Genomic DNA, 22,886 nt, shown 5'->3' on the forward strand with positions numbered 1-22,886 from the left:
TCTTTTGGACCATGCAGACTAAGAGCACGAAACACAACAAAACATAACAGCAGCCTTGTTTTATTCTATATCCCACTGCTGGCCACTGGCCTTCTCTATTATTTAGAGGGTTAAGCCTTAGTCCACCACGCTGCCTTGGCTGGCACCACAAAACACGAAAACAATAATATTTTAACATCTGTAAAACATCAGCACAATCACATCCGAGCTAATTCAATCCGTAGTCTATAACATAAATATATAAAATTAAAAAGCAAATTCAGTCGTTTATGTGCTTTGCATACCCAACGTTATCTAGTACAACTTATATGCAACACGTTTTATAGCTTCGTATTTGAAAACAAAACACGGGCTAGAATTTATTAAATGGTTCTATTATGGGAATTCGTGTAGGTAACACTTCTTTATTTGTACCGCCTCGTAGTGTCTCGTATGTCTGAAATGCGGTTTGAAAGATATTGTTAGTTTAAACTAGGTAACATAATATATAAATATATAAATCCGTCGTATACCTAATATTATTAGCTGTGTGTGATTTTTATCCATTTAATTTGGTTTTTATTTATGTATAGAGAAATAATTGGTTTAAATGGTTTGTTGTCTTGGTTTAGTAGGGTCGTATAGTTTCTCGGGATGTCTAGAGATTCGGGAATCGAGTCCCAGAACCGGTCCTGGGACCAACTATTACCGGTAACATAATGAGATTTTCTTACATGACTAATCACTGCCATCGGCATGCATTTACTCGTTTCTTAATAGATGTGAAAATGGTTCTTAAGGTTCTGTTATTTTATCAGAATCAAATATAATACCTCAATTTCGTAGCTATTATATTTTGCTACTATTTCGTTAAGAAAGAAAAAATATTATTATGTTACAAGTAATATAAATAAAAAGAAAGTATATGAAACATATTCCATGTCCAAACCACAACATCTCAGCATAATTTGCGTTATGACAGCCAAAACACAGCACTAGTTTTCAGTGGTCACAATGTACTTAACGTACGGACGCCCAAACGATGACGATTAGAGTGACACTTATACAACACCTTGGTTATTCTATATAGTATGAAGAACTACCTAGGGTCAATTGGATATTTATTTAAAACTTCGTATTTGTTCTAAAATCTTTATATAATCCAATAAAAATATATATAAACACAACTAAATCCGTATCCTGCACTCAAACCATCCTTGATATGACGTGAAAATAATTACCATAATACGAAATTCATTACACTGTAATCAATAAAAAATATGTTAAAAAAAGGCTAAACGAATTTTCATTCTCTTGAACTTGGTCTATATGGATTGGTCAATAAATATTACTGGTAAAATACGTGTTGATGGATTTTAAACTTTATAATTCAGTGGTAGAGTCTAGTGTGTCAATTGTGGAGACGTGTAGAGGTAAAAATATTTTTGTGGGAGCATTAAGCACGTTTTTGGATGACATTTGAAATAGTATAAAAAGCAAAAGTGGAGGTGCGTGTGCCGGCAGTGGATCTTCGGTTATCTGTGAGGAAGCATCCCAGCTGTGGGGTGTGGGGTATCATGAAATTGGTAATTATTTTGTTTATTAGTGTGTGAAGTGATCGGTGCATTATATTCGTTGAGCTTAAAAGCTTTAGGTATAGCTTTTACGTTGTATTTTGGAGATTTATTTGGATTTACATAAGTATTAGCAATTGGGCTTCGATATCATCAACTTTTAATTTTATCAGAAAAAATCTCCTTGAATCAGGTTATTTAGAAGGCAATGTAACAACTAACCAACTAATGTTTTAATACAGTGCAGTAAAAAATATTAATTCATTTATAATATTTTCTTAAGTGTTTTCTTAAATATCATAATATATTTTAAATTATATTCAGATAATACGGATGCAAAGTTTGTTTTTTTATATACAATAAATATTGTATACTGATAAAGTTTTAGTAACTAAAAATATATTTTGATTTTTTTATTGAATATACTTTACAAAACGTTTCCTTTTACCATTAATTAATGCTATTTTTGGCCATGTTTTAACATATTATTTTTAAAATTTAGATCCATAGATGCCTACACATTTTGATTCTTAATTAATAAAAATAGTTGGTGTCTAATCTAATTATCTGAGCTCCCGGCATCAACTTTATCTCGTGGAACAATCAATTTTTTATGAATATTAATAAGATATTCACAAATATTCGTCTTCCAATTAAGAACAGTTACTGGTCCATCGATCACGCATAGACTTGTTAATAAACACTTGAAAAAACTTAGCGCAGAGAATGATAATTGCCTCTCTGAGATCTGTTATAAAAACATCATATGTTTAAAAATTCGCTACGTCATATTAAATTGCATTTAATACTTTAATTTATAGGATTCATTGTATATAATAAATTATTTCATATGTATTTATTTCTTAAAAACTGCACATACAAGAAAAGAAATTATTTTGTGTAATGTTTTCAGATTATATTCGCAGCATTAGCTGCGTTGTGCAGCGCTGAGAAGCTCGACCGGACGTACCTTCCGCCAGCGTCTGCCAAAACCGCAGGCGGGTCCGCAGGGTCGCTGCAAGCTCCACTCGTGTCCGGAGATGAGCTGCCAGCTGGCGGCTTCGTCAATGAAGCCCAGGGTGTGGTGGTAGACGCAGCCGCAGCCGGCACCAGGGCCTCTCCTGGCGTTGAAGAAACCGGACTTGGAGGATCAAGAGAGTCCTACGGCTCCACAGCATCCAAGGTCGGCGATGCTGCCTTCAGGGAATCGGCCTTCAGCCAAATCCCTAACACATTTGCCAGAATTGCCCCCATACCTGAGCATGAAACGCCAATCGGCCCGGTATTTGAAGGTCAGGTCTTCAAATCCAAGACTTTACTCCCCCAAGCCTCGAAAGACAATTCAAACACATTGTCGTACCAAAATAATGTTGAATCGCACAAATACAACTATGGCTTCCAAACCGACAATGGCATTGCCGTTGGAGAGAATGGAGTGGCTCACGATGGAATCCACGCGCAAGGCGGATACTCCTACAAGGGTAACGACGGGCAGGACTACAAAGTGACGTACACCGCTGACAAGGGAGGGTATCAGCCCCAGGGAAGCCACTTGCCGACTCCTCCACCGATCCCTGATGACATCATCAAGTCCATCGAAGAGAACGCTAAGGAGGAGGCTGCTGGTCATTATGATGATGGTGAGTTGTTGTAATTATTATGCATTACTTCCATTTTTCCTTGCGGATTTTTCTGAAAATAGCCATGATCTATGTGTTTCAAATTTTATCTATAGACATTCAGTGGTATCCAAGTTTACTTTTGCCAAACGTCCGAACATCTTGGAAAACTTCCGCATTAATGAGTAGAGTAACTAACAGGTTAGTAGAGGCAGCTTCATAAACATTTTATTTGTTTTTTTACAAATATTGCAATTGAATTTCAAACAATACTTAATAATATAAATTATAATTTAAATGCAATATATAACGAACATTCCAAAACATAATTGTTAATACTCGTTTATCAGCGATTTGCATAATTTCTGTCTTAAAAATATGCATATATTAATAGATTATTCATTAGAATTCAGATTGTTTGTTTTTATTGTATTGTCTATACGTTGAAAGTTTATTAATATATTATAGGCAAGGACATAGTTATATAAATATTTTAGTGGTTCGTTGAGGCACTGGACATCCCCAAACTCATCCTTACGATTCAGTCCTAATCATTGACATTAGACGTTGTCCAACAGTGGGACATTAAACGTGCTTAGTAATTAAGAATAATTTTGTCTTATATAAAAAATACTTGAAACGTTAAAAGTGGTGGACTAATCATAATTTTACGTTAAATAATTTTGGTTCAAAGACAAATCTCAAAACTTATTTAATACGCTATCAATACTTTTATACTTATAAATGCGAAACTAACTCTTGTATGATATGGTGTTACAGTTGAACTACTGAAATGTTTTTAATTTTGTTGAAGATTTTGAATGAAGATAAAATAAAATACGTTATTTATCCCGTAGACGAACAAAGTTGCATTTATGATACGCCATAACAATTTATAAGAATAATTATAATTTCTAAATAACAATTAAAATCACTTATATAACTACGGATGTAGTAGACATACGACGAAGATGGTTTCGGACCCTAAACGATAAACTTTTTATCCCGAACAATACATAGTGGGACTTTTATCTTATTACAAGCGGGTGGAACCGCGAGCACAAGCTAGCATTTATTATAAAATTTGGGCTTAAACCCGTTACGTGTCGTCAACACTAAAGTTTATATCAAAGTCAACGTGGCCTTGGTTAAAAATAGCGTGAAAAAAAATATCCCGCGTTTTATTGTTTTGAATTCCAAAAAAGGTGTTATACGTGAAGATGGCACTTAGATAAATGGACCTGTTTTGCGAGATTTATCTTCAAATATCAACGGTCTAGACTTTATACCTGAAGTTAGACAATTATAGTTGAATGCAGTTATTTAAGTTTAGGTTTATTCTTCATCATAATGATACTATAGGATTAAAACTTTATTTATAAAGAGTTTGATAAAAAGTCTCGCTGCTAGACTAACAATATTTATCTTATTATATATATTGTCTTGAATTCATCACCTAATCCTGTACTTTACCTGTCAGTCAATGTTAACGATTTTATTATATATAAAAATATACATATGCCATGCCTTTGATAACCAGCACTAACTAAGTTTGCCAACAGTAATAACGACAAAGAACTATGAATTTAATATGCTACTTATACACTGACACTCACCTTGAGACATTTCATGTAAGGTCTCATAACACTAAGTTATTTTTATACTTGAGAAAAAAGAGGGTCGCATATGCCATTTCCGCATCGGTAATAATTATAATATTGAAACATTGAGATAATAACCAAAGGTACCTAATGCATAATTACAAACTATCATATTTTTTATAAATGCGCGGTAAAGTAATCCTAACTGCACCTGATGGTAAGTGAAGTGGGGTCCAATAGAATGTCGACTGACGAGAGATGATTATCCCTCGACAAACGACACAATTATGCCGGCCTGTTGAAACCAAATATACACAGAATGATCCCGGAACGCGACACACTTACGTGGGCCACTATGGCGGTTTTAACACCTTGTGTACGGTGAAAATGAATATTAAAATGTTAATAGTGTTTTCACCAATCATAGTTTTGTACTGTTTAGGTTGGCCCATTAAATGTTTATTTTCGAGGCTCCCACGTTACACAAATAGAGCGTGGGTTGTTCTTACAATTTAATTTGGATTTCATATTATAAACGGTCGAAATAGTGAGCCAACGCTAATGACGGATTCTGTAAACGCCATACAGTAAATTTCAAAACAATGTAGATTTTTAACACATGCTACTTGCTTCACTGCAGAAATATCAAAAAATTCACAATCAATGTACCATTAACGGATTACAGAAGCTATTAACACCAATTTGTTAATTATTATCTAGTTTGTTAAGTTTTATGTCCGTTTGTCTGCGCAGCTGATTGCGTTCATCAGGCAATAATTGCAGCGTAAGATTAGTTAATTTCAAAATATATATACTAGCTTTAGCTCGCGGCACCGTTTGTGAAAAAGGTGCCAGGGTTAAAGAGTAGCCAAAATACTCAGGGATAATTAGATTTTAATGAGAAATAATTCTTTGAATCAGAGCATTAGAACTGCAGAAATGAGCGCGTTTAACAAACAAATAATAATCTCTTCAGCTTTATACTTTTATTTATTAATATAAGTTCCACTTTGGAATGGTTTATTAACCAAACCGTTTCATAGGGGAATGAAGGCTAGTTTTACGATTTAAAGGCTTATACAAAAAAAAGAAAAGGTTGCAATTCTATTTTTATTTATATGGAAATAAAGGCGATGATAATTTATTTTGCCGAGTGAACCGGCATAACAATTCGATTGCTTGGTGATCATAATTCCAACAATTTTACTTAGATCATCGTTTAGCGGATAATTTGAATGGTTGTGATGTAATTTACCGTCCGACAAATCGTTTTATACACGTTCAATGAATTCAAGGCTAAACGTCTTTCTTTACCGGATTATTAAATTTATTGTGTCTGTTTGCAAAAACTTAGAAAATTTATGTTTTATTTTTTTCACGCACATTTTATATAACATCTATTATGTCATGTTTAATGCAAATTATCAGAGATTAATAAATACGTCTAGATTGTATGAAGTGATAAAATCGATTTTCGTAATTACAAAGATTTATGTCAAAACAGATGTTCGAAGCACAAAACATGTGTTACTGAATCGATAATAAATCGTTTTCGAGATCAAAGGCGCGTTTGAGCAATAGAAATGATTTAACTTACGTACGCGACACTTCTATTGTGCTTGACAAATTGTCATCTGTACAGCGTTTTAGACTGACAAATGATCACTTTCATTTTTATTTACAGGCTCATACGACTCGCAGAAATACAATGCGGAAGGCGATTACGCTGACAGCGTTAAGCATGATGATAAACTGAGCCTATTCGAGAAGCGACCTGGATCTCAAGCGAGTGGGGTGGTCATCAATCAGAACAACCAAGCAGGTTCTGCCTTCCCTGGTTTTGGTTCAGTGTCTACGGATAAGCCTCTAGCGTTCAGCACTTATAAGCCAGTGTATGGATCCAGCCAATCTGGCCAGAGCCATGGCTTTGGCTCTTTTGGATCTTCCAGTTTTGGTCAAAGTGGTCAAGGAGTCCACACGCCTTCGAAGACTCAATTTGGTCAGTCAAGCTTTGGGGGTCCCAACAAACTATAACTCAATTTGGTTCTCAATTCGCCCAAGGATCTAAACCTGGTTTTCGGTTTTCAAACTGTTAAGCCACAGTTTGCCCTTAACCAGCCATCTCAAGACTCAAGTATTTTGCCAAGCACGGCATCTTCTTTCACGCAGTTTGGAAGTCAATCCGGCCAGCAATCAGTACAAGGTTTGGACATCCAACAAAACAAGCCTCTCGAAGGTGTTTTCAGCAAGCCTGGCACCAACAATTTTGGATCTTTGACTTCGAACTTGGGGCAAACAGGTTCATCAAATGTAGCTGAGAAAGAATACTCGCCATCGGTTAGCAACGACAGCCCAGCTCAAAGCGTGGATTATCAGAAACCACAGATTGGAATTGATTCAACCCCTGCTTTTGTTAGTGGTGTTAAGCCAGTTGGCTTTGTCTCACAGTCTCAAGGCTCCAGTGCCACTGCCTCTGCATCTGTCACCGGTTCTCAAACTAGTTTAAGCGGTTTATCTCCTCAAGTTTTAGGAGGACTTCAAGGCCCATCCAAATCGCAACAAGGTCAATATTCTCCTCAGCCATCAATACCCCAATTTGGAAGTAAACCTGTTGGTCTATCAGCTATTCTCAAACCAGCTTCTGCATATCCTCAAAACTTCGGATTAATTGGTGACAAGAAGCAGCCGCAACCAGCAGGGTTCCTAGTCGGCTCTGATGAGTCTAGTTCAGGGCAAAATTCGCAAGGCGAAGATCACTCATACCATTACAAGCAACCAGCGAAGCCGTTCAACAGCCCTTCATCAGTATCACAAGGATCGAGCCTATCAGCTGGACAAATATCGCAAACAAGCAACCAATTCTCAAGTTTTAACGCACAGTCGTCACAGAAGGAACAATCATCAGCATCCAGCAAACCTTTCGGATCAGCTTCTCACACCACAAACTCTGATGCGTACCAACCATCCCACAATGCTGTGACTCAAGCAGCAGTATCACCATTCCCTTCACCATCCCCGAGCCCAGTACCCTCATTCCCCCAGAAAGTGCCTGCTCAGCAATCGTTCCAACAAGGTTCTAACAATTTCTTGGGCCAGAAACCTTCAACTCAAAAGGAGCAATCTTTGTTCGGTCAAACGAGTTCTGTTGCTTTCGTAGAAAGCCAGAAAGCCCCAATAAGTTCTCAGAATGCTCCATCGGTTCCCGCACAACAATATACAGGAGAACTGTATGAATATAACAAGCCGCAGCAAGGTATCCCAGCTCCTACCCCGAGTTCCACTCCTAGCTCATTAGGAACGTTCGGTCAGCCAAGCCAGGGGAGTTTCTCGCAAGGATCATTAAGCTCGTCCCAGTTTGGCCAGCTCCTCTTTATCTGGTAGTAAGCCAGCATCAAAGCCCCAATTTGGCTTTGGTCAAAGCAGCCAATCAGGTTCATATTTTGGCAACAAGCAGCAAGGTTTTCAATCTCAATTTAACACACAAAATGTACATGGATCGCAAAGTCAGTTTGGTGCTCAACCATTAAAACCCTTCGGATCCCAGTTTGGTAACCAAGGGCTAAAGCCTCAATTTGGATCACAGTCGTCACAGGGCAGCTTTTCACAAACTCAGCCTTTAAAGCCTTTTGGTAGTAATTCGCAATTTGGCGTCTCAGGAACTAAACCTCAATTCGGCCAGGGGTCCCAATCTTTCCAAGGTAGTAGCTTCCAACAGTCTACTCAGCAATCTTCTCAGGGTAACAAGGCCACAAACATTTACTTACCACCTATTAGCATAACTTCGTCTTTGGGTATCCTAGGATCAAAACCTCAAGTTGGTCAAGGATCTCAATCTTCACAAGGAAGCGTTCAGCAGTCTACACAGTCCAGTCAGTCTGTGACGCAACAGGCTCAAGAATCCCATACACAATTAGGTTCGGAGCCTAGCAAACCTTTCGGTGTAGCATCTCAGATTGGTAGCCAAAACAAGCCTCAAGTCAGCCAAGTGTTCCAAGCTTCACAGGGCTCATTCCAACAGACCAATCAACAAACAGTGGGTTCTGCACAAGGACAGGGCTCTCAATCGCAGTTTGGCATTCAGTCTTACAAACCATTCGGATCCCAATTCGGTACTCAGGGAACAAAGCCTCAGTCCATTTCGATACCACAGAAGTCCCAGGGAAGCTTATTCCAATCGCAGACAACTTCTCAGACTATAGGCACGCAGCAATCAGGCCAGGGTACTTTGTCTCAGTTTGGAAGTCAGTCATCAAAACCATTCGGTTCTTCTCAATTCGGAGTCCAAAATTCTAAGCCCCAGTTTGCTCAACCACAAAGTACATCTCAGGGAAGTTCCCTAACCCAGACCCAAGTGTCTCAACAGACAGTTGGTTCCCAGCAACAATCCGCTTTTGAAGCTCAAAATCAGTTTGCTTCTCAATCTAACAAACCTTTTGGCTCACAGTTTGGCTCTCAGGGAGCTAAACCTCAATTGGGTCAGGTGTCACAAACCCACGGCAGCTCTATCTCTCAGACTCAAATAACACAGCAGACTATCGGGTCTGCGTTCGACAAACAACAACAAACGAAGCCTGATAATGTTTACCTTCCCTCAAAGCCTTCGACCGTAACACCCCAATTCGGAGTTCAGGAATCTAAGCCCCAATTTGGACAGGTGCCTTCCTCCCAAGGTAGTACCTTCCAGCAGTCTACTCAGAGCGTCCAACAAACTGTCGGTTCTCTAGGTTTATCTGGTGGTCAACCATCCAAGCCTTTCGGTACTACAACCCAATTTGGTGTCAAGCCTCAAGGCAGTTCGTTCACTCAAACTCAGACAGCTCAACACTCAGAGAGCACACAACAGCAGTCAGGACAAGATTCTCAGATATTTGGTTCCCAACCATCTAAGCCGTTCAGTTCGCCTCAATTCGGTGCTCAAGGAGTGAAACCCCAAGGCAGTGCCTTTGGGCAGAGTCAAACCTCGCAACAAACTGTCAGCTCTGTAACTCAACAGCAATCAGGTCAAGACTCTCAAGTTTTCGGTTCTCAACCAACTAAGCCTTTTGGCTCATCCCAATTCGGCGTTCAGGGAGTGAAACCTCAAGGTAGCTCTTTCACTCAGACTCAGACTTCTCACCAGATCGATAGCACTGTAACTCAACAGCAGTCAGGTCAAGGCTCTCAGATCTTAGGGTCTCAACCAACTAAGCCTTTAGGTTCATCTCAATTCGGTGTTCAGGGAGTGAAACCTCAAGGCAGTACTTTCGGCCAGAGTCAGACATCTCAACAGATTGACAGTATTGAAATTCAACAGCAGTCGGGTCTAGGCTCTCAGGTTTTCGGTTCCCAACCATCTAAGCCGTTCGGTTCAACGCAATTTGGTGTTCAGGGAGTGAAACCTCAAGGCAGCGCCTTTGGCCAAAGTCAGACATCGCAACAAACTGTGGGTTCTATAACTCTACAGCAGTCGGGTCAAGGCTCTCAAGTTTTCGATTCTCAACCGTCTAAGCCTTTTGGTTCATCGCAATTCAGTGTCCAGGGGGCAAAGCCTCAAGATAGCTCTTTAACCCAGACTCAGACTATTCAGCAGGTGGACGGCACCGTGATTCAACAGCAGACAGGTCAGGGCTCACAGATATTAGGCTCTAAACCATCTAAGCCTTTTGGCTCATCACAATTCGGCATCCAGGGAGTAAAACCTCAAGGCAGCGCCTTTGGCCAAAGTCAGACATCGCAACAAACTGTGGGTTCTATAGCTCAACAGCAGTCGGGTCAAAGCTCTCAAATTTTCGGTTCTCAACCGTCTAAGCCTTTTGGTACATCACAGTTCGGTGTCCAAGGAAACAAGCCTCAATTTGGACAAGTGCCGCAATCGTCTCAAGGAAGCTCTCTCACGCAGACGCAAACAACACATCAAACTGTAGGTAGTGTGATTGGACCTCAGCAACAGCCAGGTTCTCAGACACAGTTCGGAAGTCAAACTTACAAGCCGTTTGGTGCTTCTCAAGTTGCACAGGGCTCGAAACCTCAACTCGGGCTCACGCAGACTACACAGCAAAGTGCTTTCAGCCAATCGCAATTCAGCCAGCAGTCTTCATATAACAAATTCAGCCAGTCGAAACCATTCATCACTTCATCCCCAGCTCCATTCGGTTCTGTATTCGGCACAAATCCCACCAAAACTGAATATGGTTCTAATGCTCAGAAGACTGAAAGTAGCTCTGGATCGAGTGTATCTCAGTTAGGGAGTCAGTTTGGACAGTCATCCAGTCAAGGATCTTCACAGTTTGGTGCTCAAGCATTCAAGCCTTTCTCCACTTCGCACCATCAAGAATCTAAACCCCAATTCGGTGCTCCATCGAAGCCTGCGTTCGGACAAAGCTCGACCACTTATGCGCCTTTCACCAACAATCAGAACTCCCAGAGTCAGTTCGGATATCAGTACAAACACCCAGTAAATGCTTTCGGTAAATATCAGCCTAAACCACTGTTCGGCCAAACTGGATTTACAGGTTTCAGTAGTTCTCAGGCGTCTAGCTCGGCGTCTTCTTTCCCGCAAGATTTCAAAGGGACGCTTTTTGGTAGCCAACCGTTCAGACCTTTTGGGTCACAAATCCAGCCTATCAAGAGTCAGTTCGGTCAACCAACGTCATCTGCCAGCGCCTTTGCCTCAAGTTCCTCAACACCCTCCTTGCTATCTGGATCTAAATTTAGTCTCCAGCCATTCAAAACTTCGTCTTCAGTATTCCCAACAGCTCAACCAGCTTTCGGGCAATCGACTACACCTTTAAGCCAAGAGGATTCTGGAACACAGGCTACAAGCCTATCTTCTGTGCAAGGTGCCAATTTCGGAGTCCAAAAGCCATTCGGTAGTGGAATCTCTCAGGCCTCCACTCCTCAGCCCTTGGGTTCTAAACCAGATGTTGACTTCGGGAAGCCGTGTTGCCAAGCAAACAAGTTCAGTCAAAGTACAACAGCTGTACCATCTTTTGGCGTCTCCTCAACACCAAGTACCCTCTCAACTCCGCATGATGCGCAGGGAAGTGCGCATAAAACCGAAGACTTCAAAGGACCAAAGCAACCGCAAGGGTTTGATGAGAAAACTGGGTATTATTACTAGTACCTTAGACTGTACAAATAAATCAAAAGACGTGATGTGAAACATATATTTAAGTGTTTACGTAATTTTAAGTGTAAAATAAAGATGATCGTAAAAAAAATATAGAGGAATACACGTTACATGTGTTTTCCTAGGTAGTTCGATTTACATATTTTTCCATACCTTAATGTTGACTTTTTCTAACCGACTACATAATGAAATGTTAAATAGTTTTTTTGATCCCAAGTAAAGAACATAAATTCTAGATACAATTTGATAGGTATCTTATTAATGTCAGCGCAATATTCTGTGAAATAAATTATCGATTTGTAAATAAACTACACTGCCAATGTGAATGTTATGTTTTTTAATTCTATAACCTATAACACAATCCTGTAATACTTCTTATTTGTTCGGAAAATAATTAAGAAGTATTTAAGTATCACCTATTTAGATCGACTGGTAGGAATACCAAAACGAGGTAAAAGGTTTCCTTCTAAAGTTAAACGACTTTATACGTAAACCGGTAATCGGTACACTTATTATTTAATTATGTACAGGGCCCTTATTCTGTATGATAGTGTAAACGCGTAACGCGGCCGTGTCATGTTATCTTCGAGAAATGTGCGTGGAATGGTATTCTGTAAATCAAATTTCTATCGTCCTAAACATGACGCGTTGTGTTATGTGCTTGTTAAGCACTGTTAAAATAACGTGCGGGATAGAGAATAAGGCCCCTGGTTTATCTTAATAGTTTTTAATTACTTTCGTTACGTAAAATAATTTGAACACCCAAGAAACAAAACACTGATTAGTTTTATCTGTTATTACAAATGTAAATTAATCCTATTTCTTATATTACGATAGAATCTTGCTAATTGTATAATTGAGGTCTTGGGGTCAGGTAAAGAGATAGTGGATTTTTCTGTTTAGTATTAGCCTGAAGTTTCGAATTGTGCCTAGAAAGGTAATATGTTTGCCTCTTATTGCTCGAAACCTATCTTTCAAGAAATGTGGGTGTTACTATTGCCTAGTATTAATGGGGAAATTGTGATGTTGTATATCATACTGTAGATAGTTATGATATTTAGATATTTAAGCTGTTCTTATGTTTCGAATATCTAACATACGCATAAGAAATCATTAGATATTATTTGATCACGAATTTTGGCACACATAATACAGATCTCTGTACAGATCATGTACCGCTGGGATACGTAAACTTTCTATGCCGGTAATGCGCTCTAAGACTTTAATTTTGGGAAGGCATTCACGCGGCTACGCGATAGTATGCTATGAAAATTCAATAAATAAATAAAATCTATACCAATATTATAAAGAGGAGTGGTTTGTAACTTTTTTTGAGAGGCTAATCTTTAGAACTACGGAACCGATTTAGAAATATCTCGTAAAAAGTTATTACGCGGAGTCGCGGGCCAAAGCTGGTAATGTAATAAATACATGACGATTTTAAATAATGCTAATAAAATTCGTCACAAAGAAGTCATTGCACTATTAATTTATTAAAATATGATAAAAGTGAACCAAATATTCGTCTAATGTTAGACATCACACGCCCTATGTGAATAGATTACACTCATCGCATAGCAACCTATCGCGACTTCTTATTGCCAAGTCTCAGCTGCTAGGGTTTTCCCACACAAGAGTTATATATTTTTTACTATTAATCTCTTTATTTTTAAAGTTACTTCTTTAGTTATACGTCGCAATTAAAAATAACAGTACATATGAAATATATATTTTTAATGATGAGACGCGCAAACTGCTCGCCTGATTGAGCGCCGGGCTTGTAAACAGCAACGCTATCTAGAATTTTGAATTACAATGAATTCTATGGCATTGCATTGGGATCGTAATATTGAGATAATATATAGACTCATAGTGCCCAATAATTACACGGTTTGTTTTCGCTTTCATGTCAAAATACAACAGAGATACTAATTACGATACTTGCCCACGGAAATCTATGGCTTAGAAATAAAACATAATATTGCACCCTAAGAACTAAAGTGACCTAACCCAAAAGTTATATATTTCCGAATTTTATTAAATAACGACCTTCCAAAATTTGCTCTATAAACATATGACGAGACAGACATAATTATAGAATAAAACAGAGATTTTCACTTTCGACGACCGCCCAATACACTACCTTCAAAATTGCTTTAAGTTTTTTTATTCATTTCTCACAAATACCCTTTTTTGATTTAGGTGATTTTAGTTCTAAGGGAGCAATTACAATGTTGTTAAAATTTTATTTTACGATAATATTGAGCAATAAATGCTGAGACAACATTATGTAACAGCAGTGTAGATGCACCGTTAGAAGGACGCCGAAGGACGTCGCGTCGGAAGATGCTCGTTCACATTGCACAATATCTTAAGCACTTGCTAGAATTTAATGCAATCCATTTAAACTATCTTAAGCTGAAGATTTATGGCGACCTTTGACATAACGATTATCTTAATGCTTTCAAACTAGTTCTTATTTTTTTAAATGTAAAATAAATTTTGTTTTATTAACTTTATGCCTTTCTCTACAGCTATGAATTATACCGAACCCAACACAATAAAATTATAGACAATCCCATTAATTCTGAGCAGTCACTTGCAGCTAGCAGGATATATTTTATATCCGCCCGGATAGCGACCACCGTACACAAGGTGTTAAAACCCGCCATAATGGCCCAAGTAAGTGTGTTGCGTTCCGGGATCAGTCTGTGTACATCCGGTTCCCACAGGCCGGCATAATAGTATGCACTGCCGAGTGTAATCATTTCTCATCAGTCGACATTCTATTGGACCTCTATTTTCTATTGGCATCAGGTGCAGCGGAGTAATTTAGTCGTGCCCTTATTAAAAAATAAAAGATACTTCTGCATTTTCGAATCCCAATGTTCCATACCAATAAAATTATAATAGTACCAACTAGGAGTTATACGAAATCTAACTAAAAATATTCAAACTTGGTCCATAATTGACGGAGAATGGGTAACATACATAAACTTTATACAGTGGAACATGACTCTGCTCCTTTTTTGAAGTCGGTTATAATATTTTTATAATGATTCAATAACTCTAAAGGTGACTTACAAACGTTACCTCTATAAAAATAGTATTATAGTATGACAACATCAACACGCAAGTGGCAATTCATAGTGTCTACCTATACCCACCTAACAATGGCGTGATAATTGTATATGTTAAAAAGATGAATAAAACAACGTCTAATGAAGTGACCACCGCCGTGTCCACCAAAGCGACAATTGACAGGGATCAATTTACGCAAAAAAGTTAATTTAACTCTGAAGATGGAGTCTATACGTCGCGTCGACGCATACGTCTCTATCTTGTAAATGCTGCACGCCTCTGCATAGAAGCCGTTATGTGATATGACAGAAAAGGGCCTCATTATTATTTTTTTATTTACCGTTCTGGACAATAAAAATCATAAAAGCCAAAAAAATGTATATAATACAATTAACAAAATATTTGTTGCAGCGGAAATGATCGACTATTAAGACTAATGCGCCGGAGATAGCTACTGTGATGTTTTGTTGGGTGTAGGATGTAAATAGTACAATGAAATGGTCACAACAGTCGACCAATGTTTTCCATCGCTCGGTATTTCGAGATGTTTAACACTAAGTTGAGAAACTACTAAACTTATTAGATATTGAAATAGAATTATATTACTAACTAATTCTCCTCAGTCCGCCACGTAACTATCAAGGTTGCAAAGTCTTCGAAACGACGCGACGGGAGAAAATATAAAAACCATGATAAATCCGCAATATAGTTTCATTTCAACTAGTAACCTCAATATATCCCTCTTAGAACACGCGTATCATTAAAAACGACATTTGATAGTATCGGAAACTTATTTTAAAGCAGTAGATTCATGAGGACCTCTGACATAATGTTCATCTTAATGTCTAAACAGGTTTTAATTATTTCTCGTGTTTTATTTGTCCAAACTGAGTCGTTAAGATAAAATGAGGAACGTGACAGTCATTCATATGGTATTTTCAGACGGACAATTTTTTATTAAGGATTTCTTGGCGTAATTTTTGCTTTTCTATATTCAGCTTTCTGGCCAGGCAATTGGAATATTTTTTAATACGTTTACTACTGAGCAGGGTCCCATTATATGGGTTAAATTTTTTAATTATTTTATTCAATAACCACAATGTTTACGGGTTAATCATAATTAATCATTTGATTTTGCTAATTAATCCAAGTTAATAAAAGAAGTTTTCACGCAAAAATCAACCTTATTTAAACATCAGATCGTAAGCCATTTAATACTTATTGTAGGAGATTTAACCTAACCCGGGTTAATTTTCACCTCTGCGAAAGATTGACACGGGATTTGATTTGCTCTCCGTACGGTGATAGGGTCCAATAGGTCTACCTTTAAATCTTTAAGACTGAATTTAGCAGTAGACACACTATAGCTGATGATGACGTGGATGACAAGGTCGCCTTCTAAATCAGGAGGAAGACAAACTAAGAAATATTGGATATAAACCGTCACCTCTAATTATGACTTTGGGATATAGGCGTGACCTTATATCAATGATACGCAAAATAAACGAAAAATATTGGATACTAATAAATAAAATGTGTTAATTGAAAAGAAATGTTAATGTGCGAATTTATGATTTCTATAAATATTTTTCTATAAATCGTTATTAAATGTCAATATTATGAACCGGTTTCGTGACATGACTTTGTTAGAAGAAACTTTTAATGTTGGAATTCACAAGTTCCTCAGATCTTCGACTTGTGAGTGAATTTCTGAATGACTTCACTGTATATTTATTTATTTTGCACTTTATACACCAATGTATATCGCCGTGAAGTCAACCAAACGGCGCGGTGGTACAGAGATATAGAAGTTGGGTGGGTGTATCAAGGTCACTTAATATTTAAAGATACAAGCATACACACATAAAAGTAAATAAGACAATCAAAAATAATTACCTATGTCTGTGAAATAATAATAATAATAATATCGGCCCTGTATTATAATACTGTCCCACTGTTGGGCACGGGCCTCCTCTACTACTGAGAGGGAATAGGCCTTAGTCCACCACGCTGGCCTAGTGCGGGTTGGTATACTTCACACACCCCCGAAAACTCCTAATAGAGAATTTCTCAAGTATGCAGGTTTCTTCGCGATGTCTTCCTTCACCGTTAAAGCAAGCGATAATTCACATAGAATACACACATATTTTTTTTGAAAAGTCAGAGGTGTGTGCCCTTGGGATTTGAACCTGCGGATATTCGTCTCGACAGTCCGTTCCACACCAACTAGGCTATCGCCGCTTTTTTTTTACCAGCATAAAATAATTAACATTATAAATAGTGAAATTAAACTAATTTTCGGATACTATCCCGTTTAAGTTTTTATTTTTCTCCCGACGTTTCGAAGACTTGCAGCCTTTATGATCACGGGGGGACTGCAAAGTCTTCGAAACGTCGGGAGAAAAATAAAATACTAACCGCGATAGAATCCGAAAATTAGTTTAATTTCAATGTCTAACATTCGCGTAAACATAAGAAATCATTATAAATACTATAAATATGTAAAAGTATCCCTGATAAGTATATTACTATCCTCAGTGCTGTTGTACTCCAGTTGGAGGATATTAAAACCACTATAATTGCTAGGTTTTATAGAATTTAAAACTCAAGTTTTTATTATTCAAAGTTCTTTATTGAGTAATTAGATAGACATTCAGTGGGCGAATTCCTTGTGCCCCATATAGTTGTATTCAGATATCCACTATCCAAAATGAAAATCTTTATTGTATCAAAACCACTAAAACTTAATTACTTATTCCAAAAATAGTTAATAAAATAAATCAAAGTTGGTCCATTTGTCAAATTAATGCCAAATCAATCAAGATATTATATATTGTATTAATTAAAATATCTATTCTTGTAGTTTCGGTACAAAAGAATTAACGCGACACACATTTGGAGTTCCTGATTCAACAAAAACTGTACCAAAAAGAAGTACTTGTAAATCAATCAATTACTGCATAGTTTAGTTTGTAGATTTCTTTTGTAAATATTTTATAATTAAGATACACAATTGCTTTGCGAGAATAAAGAACTAAGAAGGAAACGAGGAAGTAAACATTTAATTATCACTTTTCTACCGACTTCATCTTATTGTTTTTTTAACATTACATACGTTTGTTAGCTAGACAAGGGTCGGCTTATACAAACACACCGGACCCTCTCTCGCGACCCTTGAAAAATTCATTGGCCATGCTGAGGGCAACCCACTAACCGGCTAACCTCCCTCGAACCTCGGCTCAGGACGGTCACTGGGAGAGAATGAGACATTAATAATTAGGAAGGTACTCACTGTATTCCCATGAGGTGCAGTATGGTCAAATTCTCGAGCCTGTATAAAAAACTTAGAGTTCGCAAGTATAGTCAGTGTTTATTAGTTTAAGCTACTTGGTTCTGTTACTGTTCATAGGCTGTTGTGGAAACAGTTGAGCGTCTTGTCACATCATTTAGTTTTAAAATAAAAATGCAAAATTCTTTTCGAACTAATATAAAAGCAAAACGCAGCGCTAGACACAAGACCTTTGATTACACCTTCTGAGAACATTGAAAACTTAATAAATCACAAAACAAAGAATCAACTGACTGATTTATGAGATGTGAAATAAAACCTGTCAGTGGGTTCCGGATATATTTCGTGTTGGACTGTTCAGCGACGGTACATATGGTAAAATCTATAGTTTAAGCCATAGTGGGTTGTTTAGGGTAACGTTCTGGGAGCAGCAAGGAGACAACTAGCGAAAGGCTTGGTTTTTTTTTATATTTATTTAAAAAGATACAACGCTATGGACTTGAACAATAATTATTGATTAAAGAGTCTTACATTCAGTTTAAATCATCGGTGTATACAACGTAATACAATCATTAACAAAAAAGGAAACAAACAGTATAGAAACCAAAGATGATCTAGTAACAACTGATTTGGTTAATTATTTAGAATTCTAGCGCATTTTTTTGGAACCTTAGTGGTAACGGTGTCATGACAAATGTGTACATTGCCATTCGAGGATATCTTGTTATGTGCGAACATTTGTCTGTTAAGTAGAGGATTTTGGCGACTGTTCAGAGCCATTACCTCCTTCGTAAATATTCTTACATTAATCTATAGAAGGTTGAGAGCCATTACTTACCTAGTACCTATTCTTATATTAAAATAAATCTATTATAGGTTTTTGCCTTCAAGAATAAAAATCCTTAGAAATGATAGCACAAGTTAATGCTATTTTATAAAGAGGTAAAATTTATTTGTATGTATGAATATCAATATAAAAAATCTTCCATTACTAAGAAGCTACTTCATCCCTCAAACGGCTTTAGGCACGAACAAAAGTTAAAATCAAATACTTCTAAGAAGCATAAAATAATGACATTTCTACAAGATGGGTCAACGACTCGTCTATTCTCGATTTAGTCGATAAATAGTTTTTGTGACACAAAGTCACCTCTTCACTCGTCTGTCATATGATACTGGTTTGTGGCTTATATTTAAATCTATATTAGTATTGTAAAGAGTTAAGTTTTGTATGTTCATTGATATTTTGTTAAGTAGATATTTTATGCAACGATTAATCAATTCAAAAATATTTCTCTAATATAAAAGCTTCATTTTCATTGAATTAGATGTTTTATTTTAATTTCTATTATTTCAGACAATACTAAGTACTGAGGCAAGGAAGCAGCAACCAAAGAATAGTTATATATATACCAATAAATGTCACTCTGTGCCTCTCTTATCGGAAAAAATACCTTACAATTGAAGTTTAAGAGGATAAAAATATGTTAAAATCGGTATGAAATGAATAGATCTGGAACCGTTCATTCTTAAATTCTCAGGAGAGAATGGACACTAATCATAATTAATGCAAAACAAAAACATTTACCTACAATTGACACAGGCGCAACCGCGCCTACAGACTAGTTGTAAAACCAAACGTCTTTAATTAATTATGCAATAGCATCTAATTAATTTTGGTTTTGTTTACTAAATGAAGAATTTTAAATAATCAAGATGGAAAATTCTTTATTTTGCGTGCTGGTCCGTCCACGTGATAGTCTCTTCTGAGAATAAAAATCCTGGTATCATTTTTCTCGCGAAAAAAGTAAATCGTAATTTGTAAAAAGCAAGCATTTTTACAAACATTCGCATTTATAATATTAGTAAGATAATATAACAAAGAAGTGATATAAGACTATCTCTATTGGTGTAAAGGTTGTTGGGAGATTGACGAGCTCAGTGGATTATTATGTAGAGCTTAATTAAACCAGTTTGTACGAATTTTGACGTTAGAAATGATGTCGTTTTAGATCAGTTAAAATTATTTATATTAGTAATATCCGCCTTGTATTAAATATTGTCACACTGCTATGCACGGGTCTCCTCAACTACTGAGAGGGATTAGGCTTTAGTCCACCACGCTGGCCAAGTGCGCATTGGTAGACTTCACATAACCTTAAAATTCCTGTAGAGAATTCCGCAAGTATGCAGGTTTCCTCATTATCCGCCCTGTGGAATGGGGGCGTTTTGAGAATTTCACCACGGTATCCCCTGCCTGTCGTAAAAGGCGACTAATAGGGGCCATCGGGGGGTCGTCGGCGGGCAGCAGGGGGCCGTCCGCCCTTAGTGTACGTTGTGCACATCTCGCACATTGTGATGACCCCCGAGATGGACGGCAGCGTGAAAGGTAGGCCTCATGCTGCCGTTGACGCCGAGAGCGTCCTTCGGTTACGCGGGAGCTTCTGAGCCCCCCCATAGGAGATGGGCCGCAACAGGCGGCACCGCGCAGGGACGACTGCGGACGAAAACTTAAACATTTCAGTCAGAGGAAGCCCACAGTCGTCCCTAATGCGCCGAAGACGGCCACCGCGGAGTTTTAGTTGGTATGCCGTGCGTGTATATAGGTTAGGGACTCGGCCCGGCGGTCACCCGACGGTTAAGATCAAATCTGGGTGGCTCAACGCCGGGTCGTAAGGCACGGTGACCCCAACATAACCGCTCAGTCGCCCCCCCCGAAGGCTGGGCGGTAGTCATAAGGCACTTTCTCCGCGAAAACAAAAAAAAAAAGTTTCCTCATTATGTTTTTCTTCACCGTTAAAGCAATCAATAATTCTCAAAGAATACACACATAATTTCAGAAAAGTCAGAGGTTTGCCCATGGGATTTGAACCTGCTGACATTATTCTCGGCATTCGGTTCTACACCCAACTACGCTATCCCCGCTCATTAACATTATTTACCCTATCGTTAATGGAGAAGTCTTAAAGATATAACCTTGGACCGCGCAGAGCACTATGGAGATATGATTTAATTTAATAATTTCTGTATTCTAACGCCATCAGTTCAACAGCCTCTAGATTGACATAAGTGCAAAAGGTCGCGAATTTAATCACACTATTTTTCCTCGTTTAATAATATGAAGGCAAATATTATAAAGTAAGTTAGCATAATAATAGTAACCGTGAAGATTATTTAAATTCCTCTATAATACTTACTAACTTTTGCTCGCGGCTTCGCCTGCGTGAAAGAGTTTTTCCAGGATGAAAGTCCTGTTATATATTTTCCCGGGATAATTAGTAGCTTACATCCTTTATAGGGTCGTAAACTATCTCCGTGCCAAATTTTATAGTAATTTGTTCAGTATTTTTTGAGTTTATAGCGTTCAGACTTACATACCGGGCGGGTGACTTTGTTTAAGTTTTTATTGCATGAATCTGAAAACAAACTGATGGGTCTCCTAATGTTATCTAAGAACATAATATAGGTAATGCTTACCACCTAATCACATGGCATGGGCGAGAGGATCTATAAAATTACATATTTACATGCGTTGTCTTATATTGATCTGTCACAATAAAAAAAAATATGATGCTCTAATTTCCAATAAAAACAGTTCCCATTATCGAATTCAAATAAAATCAATAAAATATCTTGATGCTGTTTTCTCAAATAATGATTAAGTAATACAAGTGCTGCCATCTACATGTTATCACTGAAACTAATACGTTAATATGTTTGTTGCGTAATATGCGAATAAATTATAATATTTCGCGTTATTTTTTATTTCAATTAGGAATGGTTCTGTTTGATAGACTCGTCAAAATATTTTGTAGCAGCTGGCGTGAGGCCCCTAAAAAAGCGATTAGCGAACGAATTTAATATACACACACATACGTACCTATTTAATATAGAATTTGGCCTTAATCTCGTTTATTATGAGTATTTCTCAAAATAAATGAATGTAACGAAATAGTTTTTAAGAAATGTTATTACATTTTTTTCTGTCTCATCTGCGTTTTTTTTTTGTTTGTCTTGATACATTCATTCCATATATGATTTGATAGAACGATAAAGAGTAAGATTTTTATACTTAAATATTTATTCTCTGACTGCCTCGGTGGCGTAGTTGTATTGCACGTCCGGTACAATAGCGCTCTGAGGTCCTGGGTTCGAATCCCGGGTCGGGCAAAGTGATATTTGGGTTTTTCTGCTCAGTATCAGCCCGGAGTCTGGAATTTGTGCCCGATATGGCGATAGGCTCGCCCCCTATCACATTATGGGACGGAACATACTTGGCGAAAAGTGGGTGCCCTAGTTGCGCCTCTGCATACCCCTTCGGGGATAATATGCGTGATGTTATGTTATGTATGTAAATATTTATTCTCATCCTATCATATTCTTCTATGGTGCAGAGCCTACAATTTATTATGCCCGATATGGCGTCAAGCTAGCCGCCTATCACGTCATGGGACGGAACACACATAGCGAATATTGTTTAATACCTTATTACTTTTTTAATATTAATTAATGTAATATGTAGTGCTGTTGGTGTACCTTATTACAAATAAATAAATAAATAAATAGCGAAAGTAAGTGTTCAGGTTGCCCCGGTGCCTACCCCAGTTCATTTCATTACATGTTTACTTACGTTTA

The 22,886-nt window shown here is 37.6% G+C and overlaps 2 protein-coding genes across 2 annotated transcripts; both read left to right on the plus strand.

Annotated features, from left to right (window-relative positions):
* The first annotated feature begins 1,482 nt into the window (after positions 1-1,482).
* On the plus strand, positions 1,483-6,807 carry LOC115447228 (pupal cuticle protein 36a-like). Its single transcript, XM_030174219.2, has 3 exons — positions 1,483-1,565; positions 2,467-3,193; positions 6,458-6,807. The coding sequence occupies exons 1-3, from the start codon at positions 1,557-1,559 to the stop codon at positions 6,805-6,807; spliced, it is 1,086 nt and encodes a 361-aa protein (XP_030030079.2). The 5' UTR covers positions 1,483-1,556.
* A 15-nt stretch (positions 6,808-6,822) lies between these two features.
* LOC119189509 (nuclear pore complex protein DDB_G0274915-like) lies at positions 6,823-11,872 on the plus strand (the record flags this gene model as incomplete). Its single annotated transcript, XM_037439407.1, has 2 exons — positions 6,823-8,131; positions 8,430-11,872. Coding segments are annotated over 2 exons (4,752 nt in total), but the record flags the coding sequence as incomplete, so codon positions are not given.
* Positions 11,873-22,886: the final 11,014 nt, after the last annotated feature.

Source organism: Manduca sexta, chromosome 16, assembly GCF_014839805.1.
Source record: "Manduca sexta isolate Smith_Timp_Sample1 chromosome 16, JHU_Msex_v1.0, whole genome shotgun sequence".
NCBI classification, from domain to species: domain Eukaryota; kingdom Metazoa; phylum Arthropoda; class Insecta; order Lepidoptera; family Sphingidae; genus Manduca; species Manduca sexta.

Bases quoted from the DNA above. Each gene is read 5' to 3' on its own strand.
- LOC115447228 (XM_030174219.2), top strand. The intron at 3,194-6,457 runs GTGAGTTGTTGT...TTTTATTTACAG, and splicing joins TGCTGGTCATTATGATGATG to GCTCATACGACTCGCAGAAA.